Genomic DNA, 22,170 nt, shown 5'->3' on the forward strand with positions numbered 1-22,170 from the left:
TCATAATTCTGACATCACCTTATCAAACATGAGGGCAAAATCTTCCTTTCCACATCACCCATGTGATCATACATCCATTTGAAAGTGAACCTGCAAATATGAAGGCTGCATAAAGCTACAAAAAGGTACTGCATTGCTATTAGTGTGTATTAAGGGGAAAAAGAACATCCTTTTAGACTATAGGGAAGCCTTTAACAACAAGAGGAGTGACTTACAACCTCTGGTTTAGTTCCAATTAACAAATGCACTTAATCTATGTCCTCTATAATGGTAACAAGCCTTTTTTTCTTATTACTGTATGCAACCAAGCAATCTGAGATTCATGGAGATAAAAATGGGAAATCACAGTAGCCTGGTTGAGCAAAATAATAAATCAATCTGGAATATCTAGAACAAATGACATCAATGGTTACAGGGGATGAGCTTGATGCCCCAATGCGGGGGCAAAATCATAGTTGCAATCAGAGGCCCATCTTGCTTTCAAACCCGATGATAACCTGCAATCAGGAAAACCATGACTTGCATATGTAAGAGTGGCTCAGCACACCAGTCTGTGCAGAAGAAATGCTATGTCTTCTGGGTTTTTTTTTTTTTTAAATGTTCTTTTAATTAAAAAAAATTAATAGGGTAACCATGTCTAATGAAAGAAATTGCAGTCTCAACCAAAACATGACTATCCATGAAACCACTCTAGTATGCAGCATTTCAAGGGAATTAACTTAATCCTTCTCTTGTTCTTGAGATTTCTGTTAGAAATTTCGTTGGCATCCAAAACAATAGTGCTGACATGGTTTAATGACAATAGTTTGGATAATCCTAAGAATGCTCACCAGTCAGAAGATCATTGGATTAGTTGGAGTTATTCTTCAGTACTGAAGATCAACTCAAGAAAGGAAGAAAAGGAAAATTTACTAGTCATAATTGGCAAGTAGTTGGTTATTTAAGTCTCCGTTAGGATTTGGGAAGTTTCTTTTATTGAAAATTTCTCCTAAAAAAATTTCTATATTTATAAACTTTCTATTATCTAAAAATTCTTATTTGAAAACACTATAATCTAGAAAGCCTTTATATTAAAAATTCTTATTACAAGAAGTTTCTATAAACTTTTAAGTTGTCATGTATGTTTTAATTTCTTTATTTGAAAGAATTAACAATTATAGGAAAAAATTAACAGTTCTAATAAGCTATCAGATAGACTAGGTTTCTTTTTCTATAGTTTATAAAGGTTATGTTTGGTTCCCGAAAAATTTGAGGAAAAATGCAAGGAAAAGAAAATAAAGAGGAAAAGTAAAAGGAAAAAAAGAAGTGAAGGAAAATAAAAAATGGATTTAAAATCAATAAATTATTTTTATATGCTACTTCAATCTCATTTTAATTATTGTTCTTCTTCCATGTAAAAATTAAATAATTTAAAAATATATACACTTTTAAGTAATTTCAATTATATTTTATTTCTTTCATATATTTCATGATGAAACCAAACATGATAAAATCATTTTCCTTAGCATTTATTTTTCTTTTCTTAGAGCTTTCCGGGAACCAAACACGGCCTAAGTTTCTGAGGTTTTCCAAAGCCTATAAACAAGGCTACTTGATGTAACCAAGGATAAGTGATTGAATGATACCAATTTTTTATGCATATCTTGTAATTATAGATGGTGAAACTCCATTGTTTTTCTTCTAGGTGAAACTCCAAAAAATCCTTAGTGAAATTCCAAGGATTCATTTTATCATTTTATCCTCTACCCTTCCTCTATCTTCTGTTTTTTACCCTTCACTACTTCGACCTCCAATTACAATTTCTCTCCTTAAATCCTAAACTAGTGAAGTCCTAGCCCACCTATTTGATTATATAGACAACTAGCCTAGAGATGTCCTACATCAGTTTTAGTACCAGATCATAAGTTCTTGGCTTGAAGGAGCATCCAATAAAGGAGTGGAGCAATTCACCCAAGCATGGGTTCCAAAAATACTTCCACTAATCAAAATCCTATTTTAATGTGTTTGGATGAATTTTTTTGCAGACAACAATCACAACAAGAGTCAGCAGAAATTGAATAACAAGCCTGATGAGTGCGTAAAACTATGGGAAAGGAGGCAAGAAAAACAATCCATTAGAGATAAAAGTGTGAGCCATCAATGTGAAAAATCAATTCACATGAGGAACAGAGCAATTTTCTCACAGGGAGTCAGGCAAAGAGCACAAGGGGAGGAATCCATTAAGGCATGGATATAAAGAGATTCAAAAGCTTCAAGCACTAATCCATGACTACAGGACATGGAAATACACCTTGAAGTTTCTGAAATCTTTTGGAAATCGAGTCCAAAATTGGCTTGTAGGTCCATGGAAGATTTGTTAGAGTGGCATGATAGGCCCGAAAATGGGAAAGTCTGTTTTGTGAATGCAAAATTAAAAGGAGCAGCACACTTATGGTGGCATAAAATCAAGGATTAGCTTTGAAGAACTGGCCAACAGCTTATCGACACATGGAATGAGATGAAATTGAGGATGAAAGCATATATTCTCCTAACCAATTATGAAAAATTCTTGCACCCTAGCATGTTTTCTCCAAAAATATAAGGCACTAATAGAGATGTCAATTGTCAAGAGTGGTCAAATTCACATGAGCTTTGGAGAAGAAAAGGTTGATACATCATCATTGTGTTTCAAGTGTGGCAGCATGCTTATTATGCTGTATTGTGTTCAAGCAAAGGTCTAGACTTTTGGAATGAACAACCCAGCAACCTTGGAGACAAAAAACCATGAATACTCTCGTTGAGAAGCAATTCAACTTGAGACTAAGGAGGAAGAGATTATCTATGATGCATTGATAATGGAAAAGTTAGTTGAATCTGCCCCAAAACATTGCCTAGAGATGTAACAGCTGATGATTGAAGTTAGTAATGTAATTTCTTATAAACTACCAAATGCACTGTTATCAACTCACACTTCAACTGGATCAGGAAATATTGCAATAATGCTAAAGGGTTGGATGGTGAATTTGACGATTGTCTTGGGACCACAAGTAGCATGTTTGCAATAGAGGATGCAGGATGAACACCTGGCGTGACTGAGGTTTGTGGAGCTTTCAAAGTAGCTAAGTAATGGTTCAAGCCTTACAAGAGAATGCTAGAAATTCTATTGAAAATAAAGAACTAAAGGGACCGATTTTAGAGCACTCCAATGCCTTAGCAGGTGTTAATGGACATATTCTTACAGAAGATAATTTACTTGATGAGGTTGAAATCTTGTCAGGGCATCTATTCTGATTCTTGGGAAGTTTAAAGAGTCCTTAAAGCTTCCAAAAGATCTTTTAACTATATCATGTGTAAGCATCTGAAATATTTTAGTCTTATGAATAATAGTAAAAAGTTGGCATATTTCATTCTGGTGGCAACCAAGAGCAACAATGAGATGGTCCAAAGGAAAGGAAAGGAAGATGTACTTACAGTTCACATACCAACTCCTAGTGATGGGGATTGGATACCAAAAAGTAATGTCTGTTAGAACATGATATTCAATGTGGGTCTAAATCCCAACAACTTAAACTTTTCAGAAAGTTGGTAACTCAACATAGCATCAGAACGCTGGTTAACCAGAAGTCTCAAGTTAAAGTTCTCCCCCATCTGTTTATTTGTCTAATATCACACCAAAAAAATGTGATTTTCCTGTAGCTAATGTTGTTTGTGCCTCCCACAAAGGGTATAGGGTGCACCACACAGAAGAGAGCATGATATACACATTATGAGTCCAAATCCTGACAGCTAATGTTGTATGTGCTTCCCATGGTAGGAATAGGGCAGATATGAGGGGGGTGTTAGAGCCTGATATACATTATGGATTCAAATGTTGACAGCATAAACCTAAAGGATAGCTGGCATCGATTCATTGATTGATCAGACAGTTATTATACTTGAGAATCCCAAAGCAAATTATAAGGAGGGTGGAAAACAGATGACTATAAAGAGGGTGGAAAATAAATTCAATCTAGATTGCGTACTATATAAGAAAATGTGAAAGTGGATTTGGATGAGGCGACCAAAAAAGCCAAGATGGAAGGCATTGCCAAGGATTTCAATGGACCATAGAAAATCACTAAAGCTAAGGTAAAGTTTCTTAGGGGGATAGATGGAGTTGAGTCCTCCAACATCTACCCCAAAAAGGAAGAAAAGTAACATTTTGCTAATTTAAATTCTTTGGAGTCACAATTAGCGAATAGTTGGTTCTTTGAGTCTCATTTACAATTTGCAATGTTTTTTTTTTGAAAATTTATCCTTAAAAATAAAATTCTACATTTTAAAAATTTCTATTTTCAGTCTCTATTTCTAAAAAAATTTATTTGAACCCCTTTTACAATCTAGAATGCTTTTTTATTAAAAAAAACTGAGTTTCTATAAATTTTTAAGCTCCTAATTCTATAGAAAAAGTTCTATTTTTTTGTTTAGTTCCCATATCTAGAATATTCAATAGCTTTAGGAAAAATGTAGGAGTTCTAAAACATAGGTTTCTCTTTCTATAGTTTATTTAGTCTTTAAGGTTTTCCAAAGCCTATAAATAAGGTTACATGATGTTTTGAATGACAAATAATACCAATTTTATGCATATCTAGCAATTTCCAATGGTAAGACACTATCATTTTTCTTCTTGGTGACTCCTAGAAAACCTTACTGCAATTCAAAGATTCTATTTCTCTTCTTTCGTATCCTTTATCATCTATTTTCTATTTTATTTTCCCCCATTGCCACAACCTTTAATCATAGTTCCACCCCTTAAATCCTAAACTATTCAAGTCTTACCCCACCTATTTGATGGTAGACAACCTCCCTAGGGCTGTCCACCATCAAGTTCCATGATTGTAGATTAAGCAGCTCTAATGCTGCAAGGCTCGGTAATGTAGAGGAAAAGATGGTTCGGTTAGGACAGCAGCAAAAAAACCTGCAGGGGCTGCTTCATTGGTGGTGGCCACATTTACTACTAGATGGGCTTAGCATGGGATGTTAAATGGTATTACAAAGCTAGGGACAGGGACTGAAAATTATCATTGATGCTTTCAAAGAGCACACTGGTGGCTTTTTTTATTAGATAGATAATAGATCAGTATGATTAAAAAGAAGGGAAACATCTCATGTAAACACAATATACAGAAGTGCACTTAAAATTCTTACAACAGTGTTCTTCTAACCAATTGCTACGCTGTCTACAAAGTCCAAAAAGGGCAACAAATGAAAGCCCATACACCTACTTGACCACCAAAATAGTCTCGAGGACCACATCTTCCAATTTCATGCAAGACCCTTTCAATCCTTAAAATCTTCTCCTATTGTGCTCTCCTAATATAACCCAAAAGATACACAATGAAACCACAGCGTCCAAACAATCTTTGCTTGGTTCCAACAAAAGAATTGTGCCAGCTAAAGGAGGTCATTTATAACCAAGTGAGGAAACACCCAATCCACACCAAAGAGAGAAGCCCATAGCCATAGGCCAATGGTCCATTTGCAATGAATAAGGTTGTGGGCTACAAATTCTAAATCATTATTACAGAAGCAACATCTAAGGTCAACTTTTTTCCCAAGCAGCATCCCACACACACACACACACACACACACAAAAGGACTCAGTGACCAAGTTCCAAACTCTCTTCATGAGTTGGTCTATGGTCAAAATTGTTTCCCAAGAAGCTTCACGCATGTGCAGACACACACAAAGACTTGGGGCAGACTCTAGGATACCAAATCAGTTTAGCAAGAAACATGGCAGAATTGCCATCAAAGACTAGATGAGTAGTATGATCTAGTAGAAAAAGATCCCTTTCTGTCCATCCTCCAAATCGCTCAATACTAAGAAAAAAACTTAGGAGTTGCAACAAGGAATACACAAACACACACAGGTGTTCCCATAAGAATATTCAATTTGGTATGCATTATTTGGAAAATTACGGAGAGTTTAAAATACTAGATATGTTCATAGTTTTTTTAAAAGACTAATAAATTTTCTGTAGCTAGAGTGGGACATTTTTTATAAGATAATGTCATTTGACATGGCATTTTTCTAAGGATATTGCAAATACTATCAGGAATGGTAGAAATGTAGCACTTTTGAGATGTCATTATCATTCTTCCTAAAAACTAATGAAAACATCCAGAAAAAATAAGACAAAAATGCAAGGCCCTAAATTATTTGCTTTTGGAGATTGAATCTTTCCATACTACATTATTTTATTTCTAAACTATATTATTATTTCTTTCTAGACTATATTACTATTATTTTTGTTTCTCGACTATATTATTATTTCTTTCTAGAGTGGATTACTATTATTATTAATCACAAGTCAAGATAGCTATAGAGTATTCATTGGGCAAAAAGCAAATGCATAGAATAAAGAGAAGATCACTAACCAGTTTGGTGGCTACTCAAACTACAAATGTTGCAAGAAGTGCATGCATTACAGCCCAATAGATTATGATACCAAGCCGTAAAGCAGGTTGACGCATTAATGCCCGATCACAAGAAACCCTGGCACATTTCATAAACAATATTATCTCAACCCCATTACAAAATTGGATAATTCTCATAAACAAAATAAGCAAAGAAAGAATGGTGCCTACCACAGGCCATCAATCATGTCGGTAACAGGTCTTGTAAATCTTGGGACTATTCTCGATGTGGTGAGTGACTTGAAACCATGAACTAAGGTAAAGGAAGAAAGAACAAAATGAAGGGAAAATTTAGATACATTTTTTTTGAAGCATTATCTCACAATAAGATTGAAAATGAACAAAAAAGCAACCTAGCTTACCTTTATCATCATCTTCATCTTCTAACCTATTACTACTGCCAGGATCCATATCTATAGCAATAGCTACTTGATCATTATTGCCTTTGCGTAAACTGCGGACTTGAGGTGTAATGGATGACCCAGGTGCTGCCCATTTGCTTATCTGCATCAGATAATTGTTAATTAGTTGCTAATAGAATGACCAGTGTAGACAAAAAATTATGCATATTATATCAGAAAAAAGCAGTACAGAGACACAGTCTGTGTGCACATAACAATGCATACCCTAGCCATTTTGACACATACCAGCATGTACCATCATGTATAGCATGATACTGACAGGCCATAGGTACATTAGGATTAATGTCTAAAATAAACAACATCCTCCAGATCATCAGGCTTCCAAAGTTTTGATCAGAATTTATCAGCAAGTTTAGGAATGATACACACTCATACACAATCTGAATCTAAACCAAAAGTCTAGACGCTATCATTTTATTTTCAAATTGAATATCTAAGTTTCAAACCATAAAGAGAACTAACTTTATATTTCTCATCAAAACAACTTTATATTTCTCAGCAAGTTTAGGAATGATACATACTCGTACACAATCTGAATCTAAACCAAAAGTCTAGAAGTTGTCCTTTCATTTTCAAATTGAATATCTAAGTTTCAAACCATCAAAAGAAGTAACTTTATATTTTTCATCAAAACAACAAACTTTCCATTTTTCTATTGGGTTTACCCATGGCCACAAGGTAAAAGAGTAAGAAGGAAAGGGAAATAACCTTCTCTAATTAAAAAGAATCCTACTGTTCCTTTTTAATCCATTTGCATGCTCCATAAAAGAGCAAATGACACAAAATATCATATGCAATAAATATGAAAAGTTAAGCTCTAATTTTGTTAGTAATAAAATGCATATTAATCCAAACATCATTCACTAAAAAAGTTTAGCTTTATTTACTAGGTTAAACATCATCTATGGCAGTAATCCAATTTTTCTCCACTCATTTATTCGTTTTTTTCTACAATGAAGAGTTTCTTTTAGGTAAGACAGTTAAATAATATGATAGACAAATAAAATTATTATTTATAAAGATATAACCTAGGATGTAATAGAGTTCTACTATGATGTTACATACATGGACAAAAAACCATTTATTTTTCCATTTTTTGGTTGGGGGATAGAAGTTGAATTCCTATGATTAACTTTAAAAAATAAAAACATAAATTAAGCATAGTGAAACAATAAAACAATTCAAATATAAAAATCAAGATATGATCTGATTTCCAGTATAGTGCTCCACATTAGGTACTCTAGTGTAAAATTTTACAGCTTATCTTACATATATATATGTTAGTTCCGTTCCAAGTTTTCATGCTTGTATTTGCTTGTGTATAAATATTAAAGGCACGATGCACATTCATGCTAACAAATTGTTGTGTATCACTCAACTGTTGTAATTTCAACTTTCATAATTTTATATATCATGCTTCACCATAATTTTGCCAAAAAAAATGTTCCATTTCACATTTGAAAATGTTTCTTTTCAGTATTTGCATATGCATTCACACATATCAACATACAACCATAAACATTATGATTACTATCATTTCTCTTCTTTCCTTTCTCTTTAGCTTCACCACCTTTGCATTGAAAGTCTTAAAGTCTAGGTTCCATGTATCTCAAGGAAGAGTGTTACAACTTGATTGGTTAGTGGTGTGTAAGCCCAATGGGTTGGTCTAACTAGAGAGTTTGCTTGTTTTTTCTTTGTATTTTCTTATATTTGATTCCTTATAGTTTTGTTTTTCTTTGGTGGGAGGATTCCTCATCCTTCTCTTGTACTTCCTTTTTATCAATATATTCCTTTGTCGTTTCCTATCAAAAAAAAAAAAATGTATCTCAAGGAAGAGTAACAGCAGCCAAGACAACTAAGAGAAGAAGACAAAACTCATTAGAATAGCTATAATGGTGAAAAAAAAGCCTCGAAAAAGAATTGAGACTTGAAGGGCAATTACAATCTTAGTAACATTTGGAAAATATCTAAAATAAAAACAACCTCACACAACATATTTAACCACTAATTTTAGCACTGGGAAAAAACAGCTGCTAGGGAAGTTAGAGGAGACCTCCTATTGTCAGTCAGCCGAGCCAGTTAGGTAATCAAGGAGTTATCAGAGCAGCTTCTTCCAAGACTCTCGTTAACAGTCGTTTGACGGCAATGCTATGAATGACCTTTGGCCTATACACTATTTCCTTGGTGTCTCGATCAAACGTACCAAGAATGCTTGGTTTTTGAATCAGTCTAAGTATGCCACTGAGCTTTTACAAGGAAGCAATCTTTCTAAGCCATGTTATTTAAGAATTCTCCAAATCAGGGTGGATGGAATGACTATTGAAGTTAAAATCCTAGCCCTTCTTTAAGGCCTCAAAGAAGTCCATTCCTCAGCATCTCAGGACATGATAGTGGAAGAGGATTCGAGAGTAATCAGCTTCTGGGTTCTACAGGGAATAATATGCCTACTAGGTATAACCATTTGATGAAGAGTATTTTCTACCTATGTCAACTTGATAAAGTATTTCTTCTAGTATGCCCATTTGATGAAGAGTATTTTCCACCTTTTTCAACTCACTGAAGTATTTCTTTTATGAAGACCTAGATTGAGCAACCAGAAGGCAAATACTTTGGCAAATAGAGGGGCTAGATCGGCAAATTCTTTGGCAACAAGGGGAGCTAGATCCCTTGTCCTTTTTTGTGGGGGATTCTATTTGTAAAGATCCTTGAGAGAGGATGCATTTAGCATAAGGATGGAGCTTTGTGTTTGTTTTTTTCTTCATTTTCATTTTACTGAAAGTTCTGTCCTTTTTGTCTATTGTTAATAATAACACACTTCCCTACTGAAAAAGATGAGGTGGAACTATACTAATTAAAACACTTAGCATCAACAAATACTCAACAGACATACAAAGAGCAGATCTATGATGGCAAGAAGCAGACAGAAAGGCATTTTTCTGTTCATATCAAATTTCAATTCCAACATATATGATTGCATGTGCATGAGTAGATACCCTGGTGTCTAATTTTCACTCACTAGAAACCATTATTTCAATATAAGAGCTATAATTCAGTGTCAAAGCAATAAAAATATCACAGGACTTACCACTGGTTTAACTTCGACAATTTCAGAGCTCATACTAGTTGTCTGTCCAGAATCCCCCACATCTTGAAGCAAAGTCAATTGAGATTCCTTCTCACGTAAAGAATTTTCAAGAGTTTCTCCTTTCCGTAATAACTCTTCTACTTTACTCCTTTCTGCTTGCAACAATGCATCCTTGCTTTGAGCCACTGCCCGTAGATCCTCCAATTCAGATACAATAGATGCAATTTGCCTCTTCAGTATCTCTTTGTATTCATGAACACCAATACTCTTCTTATCATCATGAAGCACATCATGTAATTGGGCCGGGGAAATAAGTGGGTCCAAGCATGTCAACAACTCATTAATCTCCTCTGAATTTCTCTTGCTGTTCATCTGTGATGAAACAAGAACATCATTTGTGCATCTAGTGACCTCCTGCCTTAAGAAAGAGATCTCTACATCCCGATCCTGCAATTGTGACTGAAGCTTTTCAACCTCAGCAAGGAGGCTTCCAGACAGATGGTGAAGCTCATCAAACTTGCTCACAGTGACAGAAAGCTTTTTCAAAGCCTTTCCACGAGAAGCTTCAAGGTTCTGTAAATCTATATTCTTTTGTTGCACTTCTTTTCCCAATTCCTCAATCTTGTTTGTCAAGTCTTCCATCTGGGCCTCCTCCTCATCAAGCGCTTGCATCAGGGCTTCGATTTCTGTGATGATAAAGATTTAAATTTAGTGCACATACATATTATTTATCCAGATCAATTTTAGATTGTAGCAATTACACAGGAACAGATTCAAACTTGACAAAACTGACCTTGCTCTTTTGCGGCTACCACATCAGCCAGTGATTTGACCTTCTCCTGTAACTCTTTTGAGGCAGCTTCCCCATCTTGAAGATCTTTTATTCTCTGCTCCAGTGCATTCCTTTCTTTCTCCATCACTTCCACCTGCTTCTCCAAATCATGTACCTGAGTATTTGCAGATTGAAGATCTGTTGAGTAGCCCAGTGCAGTAGCTTCAGCTTGCCTAATTTGACTTACAAGCTCCATACAGATCCTCTCTTTTTGGATGTCCTTCTCCTGTAGCTCTGTCTGCAAGTCTGCTATTCTAGCTTTCATGTCCTTTTGGCTATCATCTAGAATCTCGGTTTGCATACTGGCAAAATCATTCACTGCTAATAATAATCTCTCTGCCACAGTTTTAATACCTTCCTCAGAGGAGAAAAGGGCGTTCCCACCAAAAGAATTTCCTTCATCACTAGACAAGTTAATACCCAGATCCCGAGCAACTACACCATTTCCACCCAGTTGGGCCTTCCTATTTTCAATTGCCATAATTGAAGCAGTACATGATTCAAAAAGCAAGCCCTGGTTTCTCCTCATGGCAACAAGTTCCATATCTTTTTCTTTTTCCATTGACTCTAAACGTGAAAGTTCTCTCTTCATGAATTCAAATGACTCCCTTTGTGAATTCATATCTCCATGAATAACACCCATTAGTGCAGATAGACTTTGAGCTGCTTCATGTAATGAAATTGAATGTCTGTGTAATTTTTCTCTAAGGGAACCAATTTCTTTTGAACATTCTTGCACCTGCTGCCCAATAAAGCTACAACTTTCAACTATAAAATGTTCATCAAAATGATCTTTTACCTCAGAGTCTGAGAACCAATCTGCAGCCTGGAAGTTCTGGACCGGAAACTGAGATTAGAAGAACTAAAATAATAAGTAATACATGGATTTCTATATGAAGTGTTACTAAGTTATAAAAAAAAAAAAAAAAAAAAAAAGGCACACCCTAAGAGAAAATAATAAACGCCCACAGTGTCACACACCAACTGTCATTTTGTACTAGTAGAAATTATAAACTCAAGGCAACACAGAACTTATTTTTGATGAATTGCAAATAGAAGCCAGATTTCCTTTCAAACAAATACACAACTACAATTTTAAAGTATGGATTACAGTTTAGCCCTTCAAGATGTCTTGCACAAGCAATCAAATATTGAATCATTGAAATTATTTTCTTTTCCTCAGTTTTCTCATGAACTAAAACTGTTAGCTTTTCTAGTTTCTTTTTTTTTTTTTTTTTTTTTTTTGATAGATATTTAGCTTTTCTAGTTTCTTCCGAGTGTACTGCAATCATTTGGTGCAAAAAAAAATTGAGTCTTTTCAAAAATCCCAAGTTATAACTCTATACAGCTAGATGTTATGGTGGGTTGCAGGGTGTAGCCAAGTGACTTTAGCTGTGTGAAAATAAATAGATTTTTCCAATACTTCATAAAGAGATTCGCTCTTAATGAAATCACATACTGTCTTTGCATGGTTATCTCATTCTATTAGATACTACAACTTTATATTTGAGCTTGCCTGTTTATCCACCTTTCCTTTGTCAACTCCTGACAAAAGGTAGAGAAGATAACTACTACATCACTTCCATTTCATTTCACTTTTACTTGGATGCATGTAACATGGGACTAGAATACAAGAATGGTAGTGGAAGAAACAATTCTTTTTCTCATATGAAATGGAAAAAATTAATAATGATTTAGTTCCACGAGAATGAAATTTTCCCAACTTTCAATGATGGCATGTCCAAATTTTCTTAACTGCACATTTTCTCAAGGAATTCTAGTTTGGACAGACTCCAAACTAAATTAATTTGGAGTGCAACCACACAAATAAGTGGTTCTGTTTTATACTATACCACATTCTAAGTCCAATCCAAATTCTGTTGTTATTTCTTTAGCTATTTTTTAAAATAATTCCAACCCAAAGATTGCCATCCATGAAAGCTTCCAAAAGTCCTTGGGGTTGTCAACTGGTAGTCATACTTATGTGCATATGCAAGTGTGTGCTTCATAAATATATCTGACTTTACACAAGATGGGAAATTATAAGCTAAAAGGACTGTAAGAGTCAACTAAACCACCACCTTTGACGGCTAGGAAAATAGAAATATATTATAAAGTTGCATGCTAGCAAACTGTTGGGGCCACAGTGGAAAAATGCTTCAATGTGTTTCATGAAGAACCCAGATATGTTTAGACATGAAAGAAAACAAGTTAAAAATAAATAAAGGGGAGAGTGCAGGAGAAAGAGAGCAACCCATGAGAGTACAATTAATAATAACAGTAGCAACAACAACAAGGATGATAATGACAATGATAATAATACCTTATTTTCTGAACTTTTTGAAATAATGCCTCCAGGTGAACTGATGAGAGGCACACCAACCACATCAGTAGCATCTCTTGGTTTCAGACATGATTCCATGCCAGCTTTCAGACTGTGAAAATATTCCAAGTTCTTGGAGAAAACATCAGCTATTAAAATGTCAATATCAAAGAAGCTCTCTCTGAGATGCTCTACATCAGATTTTAACACCATGAATGCAGAAAATTGGTTCTTTCTTTCCTCAGAGTGAACAGTGGTTAGTTTTTTGAGACTTGAAAGTGCTTCAAGTTTGGAAGCTTCTGCTTCATCCCTTTCCTTGGAGAGTTTAGAAAGTTCACTGCAAGTTTTAGCTAGCTCATCTTGGAGTGCGTCATTTCTTTCTTGAACTTCATTCAGTTCTGCAAGGAGCAGTTCCGCTGCTCTTTTAGATTTCTTAGACTCATGTTCTGAAGAAGCAACAGCTGCATGTAAATCATGACATAGTTTCCCAATTCGCCCCAACTTGTCAACAGGATCATTAACACTAAATTCGACACCCACATTAATGTCACCTAAAGTGTTCAAAATTACACTCAAAGTATGTCCTTTCTCCTGCAAATAGCCCTCAGCTTCTGTCAAATGATTTCTCAATAACAAAATCTCAGATTCTAGGGCTTCTACCCTTTCTGGGTAGGTGGATAAGTACTTGATCTTCTGTTCATACTCTGCAAGAGCATTATCGCGAAGTTCAATTTCAGATTTCAAGTGTTCCACCTTGGTATTCATCTCTTCAACAGCTTGTTTCAAACTATCCCGATGTTGCACTAAGGACTTCCCTTTTCTAACTGCAACATTTAACTTCTCTCTCAAAGAAGCTGACTTCTGCTCCTCCTGATCAAGTAGAACTTGCGTCTCCTCCCTTTTCTGATCCAATGCTTCAACTTCACACAGCAAAGATTGCATCTTCTCCATATACCTATCTCTCTCCGACTTCGCTTCAGTCAGATCACCCAAAGCCTCCTCCAGTTCTTTCTTCAGAACCACCACATCTAGATCCTTGGTATCTGGTGCATCTATGACTCTTGGTTCATCACTAGATGTATCAGCATTTTCGGTATGGCATTCATCAATCCCATCCCTAAGCACAGTTTTCCCCAAGGAAAGTCTAGTGTGATTCTCTATAAGCTTCCTTAGCAATTCTTCCAAGCACTCAATACCACTGCCACCAGAACCCAATTCTTTTGAACCAGGGTCCTGCAAGACATTACTAACTAAATCTTGCAATCTTCTTATATCATCTTCGATCCTGCGAATGTGCTCCTCATTTCCAAGCTTCTCAACTAATTTCTCCTGCAGATCAGTTGCTTCATTCTGCAGCTTATCATTCTCAAGTTTAAATTTGACTGCATTCTCTGAAACTTTTTCATGCTCACAGGTCAGAGTCTCCAACCTATCAAAAAGATTCTCTTTCTCATGGATGGCCGCTTGGAGAGCTGCTTCAAGCTCAGATTTCCTTCTCTGCAACGCTGCCAGATCAGACGTTAGCGATCCACAATAGGTTTCGAGGTTGTCAATCTTCTGCTGGAGAGAATCCCTATCATGATGAGCCTCTGAAAGTGCACTTCCCAACCATTCAATCCTATCTTCTGGCTCCATGGACCGCAACAGTGAAGGAATACTGATCTTGTCCAAAACCTCTTCCCATCTCTGTATTATGTTGTTCCTTTCCATTAAGGATTGTTCCAGCATTTCGTTTTGTTCAGCCAAACCATAAAATTTACCTTGAAGCTCCTCATATTTTCTTTTCAAATCATCACTTGGATTTGAGCTTGCCTGCACATCATCTTTCCAGGCATCCATAACCACAAAACCAGCATCAGAGTATGACCCTCCCACTGAACTTTTCTGATCCCAATCAGTCATAGGCAAAGAGTTCCCAGTAACTGACCTTGCTAACCAATCAATCTTTTCAATTATATCTCTGGAATGAAAATGCTCTGGCAACTCTAGGTCTTCCAAGATCTCTTCTATTCTCTGAAGTACAGAATCTTTCAGAAGGAATGACTCTCTCAATGCAGTTGCTGAGTTGCGAATATATGAAAGCTCAGATTCCAGGGCTTCCACACGCTCACCTGCCTCTGAATAAGTCTTCAGTTTCATTTCAACCTCATGTAGTCTGGCATCTTTAGACTGTAACTCCTGTGAGCATCTCTCTAATTCATTGGACATCTCTGCAAGGGACTGCTTGAGAGTCTCTCGCTGCACAATCAGACCTTTACCTTTGGCAACAGCAATACTGAGCTTCTCTCTAACAGAAGATACCCGCTGCTCAGACTGCTCAAGTTCAGTTACCTTCTCCTGCAATTCAGAACGAGCAGCAACAAGTGCCTCCTCTGCCTTTCTCAAGCTTTCCTTGAGAACAAGGATTTCATTTTTCTGCTGAAGATTCAATAAATTTAACTCATTTACATTACCCTGCAAGTCACTCACTTCAATCACCTTGGATCCAAACTCTTCTCGAGAAAAGCTCACCTGCTCATCAGCCTCCTTGCATTTCTGAACAATAATAGGGACCAAAATCTCCAGACGTGAAACAGGTGGTATATCTGAGCCAATTTCCATGTCTTCCAGCTTGACAACACCCTCAATATTTTCAACCAACTTAAGAATGGCATTCAAATCACCTCCTTTTTTGTTCAGTTCCTCTATTTCTTTCATTCTGCTCATCAACTCCGAACTGAGTCTGTTGCTTACTGACTCAAGCTGCGATCTCTCAACCAAAAGAATGCTTAGCTGTTCTATGAGGGTCTCGTAGCTACTGGGATTGATGGGATCAAGTAGTTTTTTATATTGTACGTTGATTTCACTTTCTTCCACATATCCATGTGAATCATTTACAAGTTTCCTAAGGTCATCATAAATCTTATGCAATGTATCAATAGCCACTTCATTCTTCCCATGCAATTCATTGAACTTCTCATTCACTTCCTTGTATGAACTACAGATTGCTTCATGGTCTGCAAGAGTAGCTTCAAGTTTCTCCTGCAGATCCTCAATCACTTTGGTAGCAGCATTAATGGAACTAGCAACAATATCACAAATACCAAAGCCATCATGAGGGCCAGATGAGATGGCAGAGGTGAAGAATCTCCCAGCAGTTGCATCAAGCTTCCCAACTTCCTCAACAATCTGAGCAATGGTAGAATTCCATTCTTGCCTGAGCATCAATTCATTCTCAGTCACTTCTTTCTGCAGATTTTCTACTTGATTATACATCGTGGAAGCCATCTCATCTGAACTCTGCTGTATATCATACAACTGACCCTCCAATTCATTGATTCTTGATTGATATTCAGTCAGCTTTTTACCAAGCTCAGTGTTCTCAGTTTTAAGGCTGATGTCTTGTTGCTTCAAGGCTTCATACAGAACCTCAAGCTCACTCTTCCTGGCTTCAACATCACATCCATGTTGCTTCATAGCTTCACAGAGAACCTCGAGCTCAATGTTCATTGCTTCCAAACTGTTACTATGTTCCTTCAATGCTTCATATTGAATGTTCAGCTCCTTGCATGTGTCATTAGCAATTTTTTTACCATCTCGCTCACTCTTGAAGAGTTCGCAAGCATTCTCAACATCCAGGCTCAACTCCTTAAGCACTGCCTTCAGAATTCCTCCTTGTTCTTTTGCAAATATATACGAATCTGCAGGTGATTGATCTTCAGTTGAATGTATTTCTTCTACCTCATCGTCATCAAGATGACCTTTTGACTCAAAGGCCTGAATCAATTTTGACACCCCAGAAGCAGCAAATTTTGCACCTGAACTACTCAAGGATACTGAGTGAGAGTGCATCTCTTCAACAGCCCCTTCAAGTTCCCGGATTATTCTCTCCACCTCCTGCAAGTGTCTCTTCAAGACCATGAACCCAAAGGAATCGTCATAGACATCACATTTATGCTGCTGAAGCTCTGGCAATTCCCCAAGGTCACCAAATAAGGGTCTCTCCAACAGAGAGAAAACTTCATGATCTTGCTTGCCAGGAATTTGGCGAGAACCTGCAGCATCAGATGCATGCTGACGGGCCCTGATTGGTATACCAGAATTTTCACACTGATACCCAGCATCCGCAGCTAGAGAAGTTAGTTGGACTTGACTGTGATCAATCTCGCTTATCTTAGCTTTATGTATATCCAGATTGTTGTTGAGAAAGCTATTTTCCTCAGTGAGTTGTTCAAGGCGCATGGTTGCTTCTTTTAGGTCAAGCTCAAGCTGCATGCATGTGCCATGTTCAGTAGATAATTGCTCCTGATGAACAAGAAGCTCAGCTGAAAGTCTCTCATTCTCATGGGCTAAAGACACCTGGTCCTCCTCAAGCTTCTTTCTCTCCTCCATTACCAGTGCATGACTTGTATTCAAGTTGGCATTTTCAGCTTGTAAAGCTGCAATTAGAGAGTTGCAGTCAGCCAATTCTGCTGAGAGTTTCTCATTCTCATGGACAGAAAACTCCTTTTGCTCCTCAAGCTTCATCCTCTCCTCTCTGGCTAATGATAAACTTCCATCTAAATCAGTAATTTCCACCTGTAGTGCTGCAACGAAAGCTTTACTCTCGCCTAACTCTGCCAGAAGTTTCTCATTTTCATGGACAAAATACTCCCTTTCCTCCTCAAGCTTCTTGCTTTGCTCTGCTGCAGAAGCAAGACTCCTTTCTAAGTCCGCCTTTTCCACCTGAATATTTGCCAATAAACCATTGCAGCTAGCCAGGTCAGTATACAATTTCTCATTCTCATAGAGAAAAAACTCCTTTTCCTCCTCAATTTTCTTCCTGCCCTCCATCACTGAAGCCAGATTCCCATTTAAGGTTTTATTTTCCACCTCCAGAGCAGCAACCAGATCCTTGGAATCAGCTAACTCCATTGTCAGGCTTGACAACTCCATCTGAGACCTTTCCAGCTTAATCTGCAACTCATCAAATCGAGAATAGAATTCCTTAATCTCTCTTGTTGTAGTATTTAATTGGTTTTGGAGCTCTTCCTTATCACGCAAAATGACCTGAAGTTCAGAGCTACGCTGTTCAAGCTCTGTGGAAATACTTTTATTCCTCTCTCGAACTTCACTAAGTGAAGCATTGAGCATGGATATTTCATTAACTAACTGATAATTACGTTGACAGAAGTCCATTTGCATCTCAGTTTGTTCACAAAGGTGCAGTTCTTTTGCAAAATCTGTAAGATACAGTTGTTCTTTAAGTCTCACCAAAACATCTGACAAGCCGGATTCTGGTACAGTCAAGCTATCAATATTCCCTACTTGTGCATTAGATGCAGAATCTCTTGATTTGAGCAGAAACCTGAATTCATCCTCATTGAGTGCCTTTACCAACTCTGCAAGCTGTGAGAGGCTAACTGAGCTTATATCTGCATCAGGAAATACTGTCCATCCTCTGGGTAAACTCAATATTTTGGTTTCAAGAGGCCTTTCATGGCTTTTGTCCTCTGATACAAAAGACCCTTCAGGTAAACCTTCCTGTTGATATACCTCATCACCCTTTCTACCTTTTGCACCTGGTTGAGCTCTTTCTTTCCAGTTACTTCCCGTATCACCAGACCTGGATAGCATTTCCATTTCTTCTTCATTCGATGAGCTGACATCTACATCTGCTCTCTGCTGATTTGTCACTTCAGAACTAATAGTCAGAGAATCATCAACTTCAGGGATAGCCTGACCAGAAACAGGAACCTTATCTCTCCTGTGAATTTCTTTATCTTCAACCTCATCGGGTGCACCAGCAGAAGCAGAAGCAGAAACATCATCTGCATCACCACTTTGCTCTTCTTCATGGGTTGCTTCTTCCATAACAGTTACTTCTGAGGCTTCCCTTGCAAGAGTTTCTACACTTCCCCTGAGCTCAGACAAAGCAAGCTTTACACCTCCTTCAATCTCTATCTCACTGCTTCTGTCCAACTGCTTCGAACCCAGACTCTCAGCTTCCTGCATTGCCCCTACCCAGCAACAATGAGATCTAATTATACATCAAATTCAAACAGCAGTTTTCTTAATCTGACCCTCTTGTTTCACTAAAATGTAGAGGGTAAAAAATATGTAAAGAAAAAAATTATCAAGAGAAGAAGAGCACAACCTACATCTGTTACCTGATATTGCCTTGGTATCAAGGACAAATCAGGAAATTCTTCTTGTGAAGACAATAACTCTCTCTCCTCTTCCAACCTTGGGCTCCATGTTCCAACAGTATCCAGAAGCTGTTCCCTAGCATCATCAACTGAAGCTGGTGGAGCCAAAACATCAACAGGTTCTCGCATATTGGCATGTATAGATTCTCCTCCAGAAACTGCCATTTCAGAATCTCCCAAAGACCCAACTATAGCCACTTCAGGATTAGCTATTGGGATACTTTCCCCTTTGTTTGAAACAGAGGAATCAACATCATTTTCACCAACCCCTGAACCCTCCAGTGGCAACTCAGTATAATCAGTCGAAAACTTTTCAACTTTGCCCATCTTGGGTGAAAGGGGCATTGAAGGTGGATCAATGGCTTCCGCATCAATATCAGGGGCCATTGAGTTCTCTATAGAATGTGACACTGATGAATCAATAAACTCCACATCAGAATCAAGATGCTGCAATCCGATTTCCCCATCAGAAACTTGCTGTGACGCCTTTGGATTAACAGTAGCAGGCACTGTATTAGCATCAGCCTCATGCTGCCTAGATTTACCAGACTTATTTGAGGATTTTGCCTGACTGCTACTGCCTTTACCATCCTTCTTTTGGCGAAATTGTTGTAACTGATAATAGAAAAGTAAACATATCAAACTACATTCCAGTTGCCCTCATCTAATCCATTTGTTTACTGATAAAGTGAGGAAAAGAAAGGAGTTGAAAGTTTTTTCATTTTTATCTTATTATTTCTTCTTAAGATTCAGGATGCAAGAAATAGGAAACACAATAAAACTGAGCCTAAAACAACTATATTCCAGGTCAAATTCTTCAATTTAAAAATCCAAACAAATTTGAAAACATAAGACCCACGATTTGCTTTCTTTTCCTGCTTCTTTAAACAAGCAAATGAAGAGTTATAGCACCCAATTTAAATCAAACCAAAGAGTATAACAAATGAAAAAGGAAATAAAAATAAACAGAGAAAACCAAATCAACTGCTTGGTTACTGGGAAAAAAACCAAAGATAATAAAGATAAGGGAATTAAATTAAAGTCTTCTATTTCAATCAGGTGGATCACCAGTTCAACTATTATGCACTTATTCGGCTAAGTTTTTAAATATTTTTCATTTCCTTAGTAAAATAACAGCATAGAATTCTTTCCTTTTTCTTTTTGTCTGTTTTGTCAGTCATCGAATTTGAGTAAACATTTCAAATGTTGGACATTTCTGAACCATGCAAAATCAGAATTCAAAGCAAAGAGAATGACCTTTTTTCGCCCGGCTGCGAGTAGATCGGTCCGGTTCTTATTCTTTTCCATCCGATCTACTCGGGTTCTTCCTTCTCCGTTCCCCACAATAATTCCAGAAATCAACCACGAACTTCAATCCCCATCAGATCCTCCCTCTTAAACATGCCCACAAAATCCAACCCAAAAACATTGTCAGATACGATAAAAAATAAGAAATAAAACTAAAAATAAAAGGAACTAAATAAAAAACCTAATTCAGCATAAGCCTCCGCTTCGTCGCGAAGAAAAAGAAAAGGAAATTCAAAATTTTGAATCTTACTCGTTCTCTATTTCGTTTTGGTTTCTCAGAAATGAAGAACACGCCTCGACTAGGCCAAACATTCATTCAAGTAAACTCAACTCCAATGACGTTTTTGGTCCTCCCCAGGTACCAAAAAACAAAAAACCCAAAATCCGAAATGAAAATAGAATTTCGTTTGGCACGCTTTCTCAGCGATCAAACAGAGGGCATAGATTTACGGAAAATCTCAGAGCAACCAAATCATCCAAACCTAATACGAAGCAGATTGAGAAATTAATTTGCAGAACGGGAATAAAGAGAGGGAAAAGCATACCTGGAAATGAGAGAGATGATACGGTTGGATCGGAGGGAAAACGTCGTCGTTTAGGGTTGGTGGTGTCGGTTGCTTGTTTCAACTTTCAGAGCTATAAAACAACGTTGTGTGCGTATGTCTCTTAGATCTAACGCAAACTTCGCTTGAAATCGAGTGTCATTTACGTTTTGAATTGAGCCCCCGGAGCCAGGAGGTCGTGGTTCTCCACCTATGTTTAAGTGGCTCGGTTCCACTTCCACCGGCCCATGGCACTTTTTTTATGGGAATATGCTACTAGTTGGATATATCATATATGAAAGAAGAGAAAATGCTAAGGCATCCATTGCCTACTTATTCAATAACTTATAATCTTGGCGATTAAAAGAGTACGGTGAAATTAATTTAGATTATCCAATGATATCATAGTATAAATAAATGAGATTAAATTATATCATAGTATAAAAAAATTGGATTATGGTATAAATCGAATACATATCAACAAGGATCCAATTGTGCATATGACATATCATGATTGAGCATACTTTTTGATAGGTACCAATTTAAAATAATAAAATAATGTTGTTTTTAAAAGGCACATGTTTAGACTTTTAAGAAATTATGATATGTGTTTTCTGAAATTTATTTTTAAAACTTGTTTTTTATTTTTTAACCTAAAAACAGTTTTTAAAAACAAATTTCAAAAAACATGAAATGGGCAAGCTCATGTTTTGCTTTTATTTTTAAAAATAATTAAAACAACTCCTACTTATTTTCTAAAATTTATTTTTAAAAATAAATACAAAAATTTATGGACCAATAAGTCATAAAAAGACAAAAAAAAATAATTCTTTAATCTTTTTCTTATTTTCTACATTATTATTTATCTTTCCATTGACTATTTTTATTATTACTATTATTTAATATTAGTATTATTATTTGATATATTATTCTAAATAATTAATTATTATAAAAAAACATTTAAATAATATTTATATTAATATGTATGGTATGTAATGCAATTACAATATACATAAAAAATAATTAGTAGAAGACATAAACTTTCCAAAAAAA

The 22,170-nt window shown here is 36.5% G+C and overlaps 1 protein-coding gene across 9 annotated transcripts; it reads right to left on the bottom strand.

The window, feature by feature from the left end:
- Window positions 1–116: 116 nt before the first annotated feature.
- LOC100260617 (trans-Golgi network-localized SYP41-interacting protein 1) lies at window positions 117–21,410 on the bottom strand. 9 transcript variants are annotated; one of them, XM_010650547.3, is made up of 10 exons: window positions 21,121–21,410; window positions 20,525–20,661; window positions 19,220–19,882; window positions 13,101–19,067; window positions 10,739–11,624; window positions 9,946–10,631; window positions 6,801–6,942; window positions 6,610–6,691; window positions 6,400–6,517; window positions 117–497 (listed from the first exon to the last, which is right to left on the bottom strand). In XM_010650547.3, the coding sequence occupies exons 2-9, from the start codon at window positions 20,573–20,575 to the stop codon at window positions 6,415–6,417; spliced, it is 8,580 nt and encodes a 2,859-aa protein (XP_010648849.1). In that variant the 5' UTR covers window positions 20,576–20,661; window positions 21,121–21,410; the 3' UTR covers window positions 117–497; window positions 6,400–6,414. The 9 variants fall into 9 exon arrangements, with proteins under 9 accessions (XP_010648849.1, XP_010648845.1, XP_010648850.1 ...); XM_010650543.3 differs by having other exon boundaries at window positions 13,101–19,078; window positions 19,216–19,882; XM_010650548.3 differs by having other exon boundaries at window positions 19,229–19,882; window positions 21,121–21,380.
- Window positions 21,411–22,170: the final 760 nt, after the last annotated feature.

The sequence above is a fragment of the Vitis vinifera genome, chromosome 4, assembly GCF_030704535.1.
Source record: "Vitis vinifera cultivar Pinot Noir 40024 chromosome 4, ASM3070453v1".
Lineage (NCBI taxonomy): Eukaryota > Viridiplantae > Streptophyta > Magnoliopsida > Vitales > Vitaceae > Vitis > Vitis vinifera.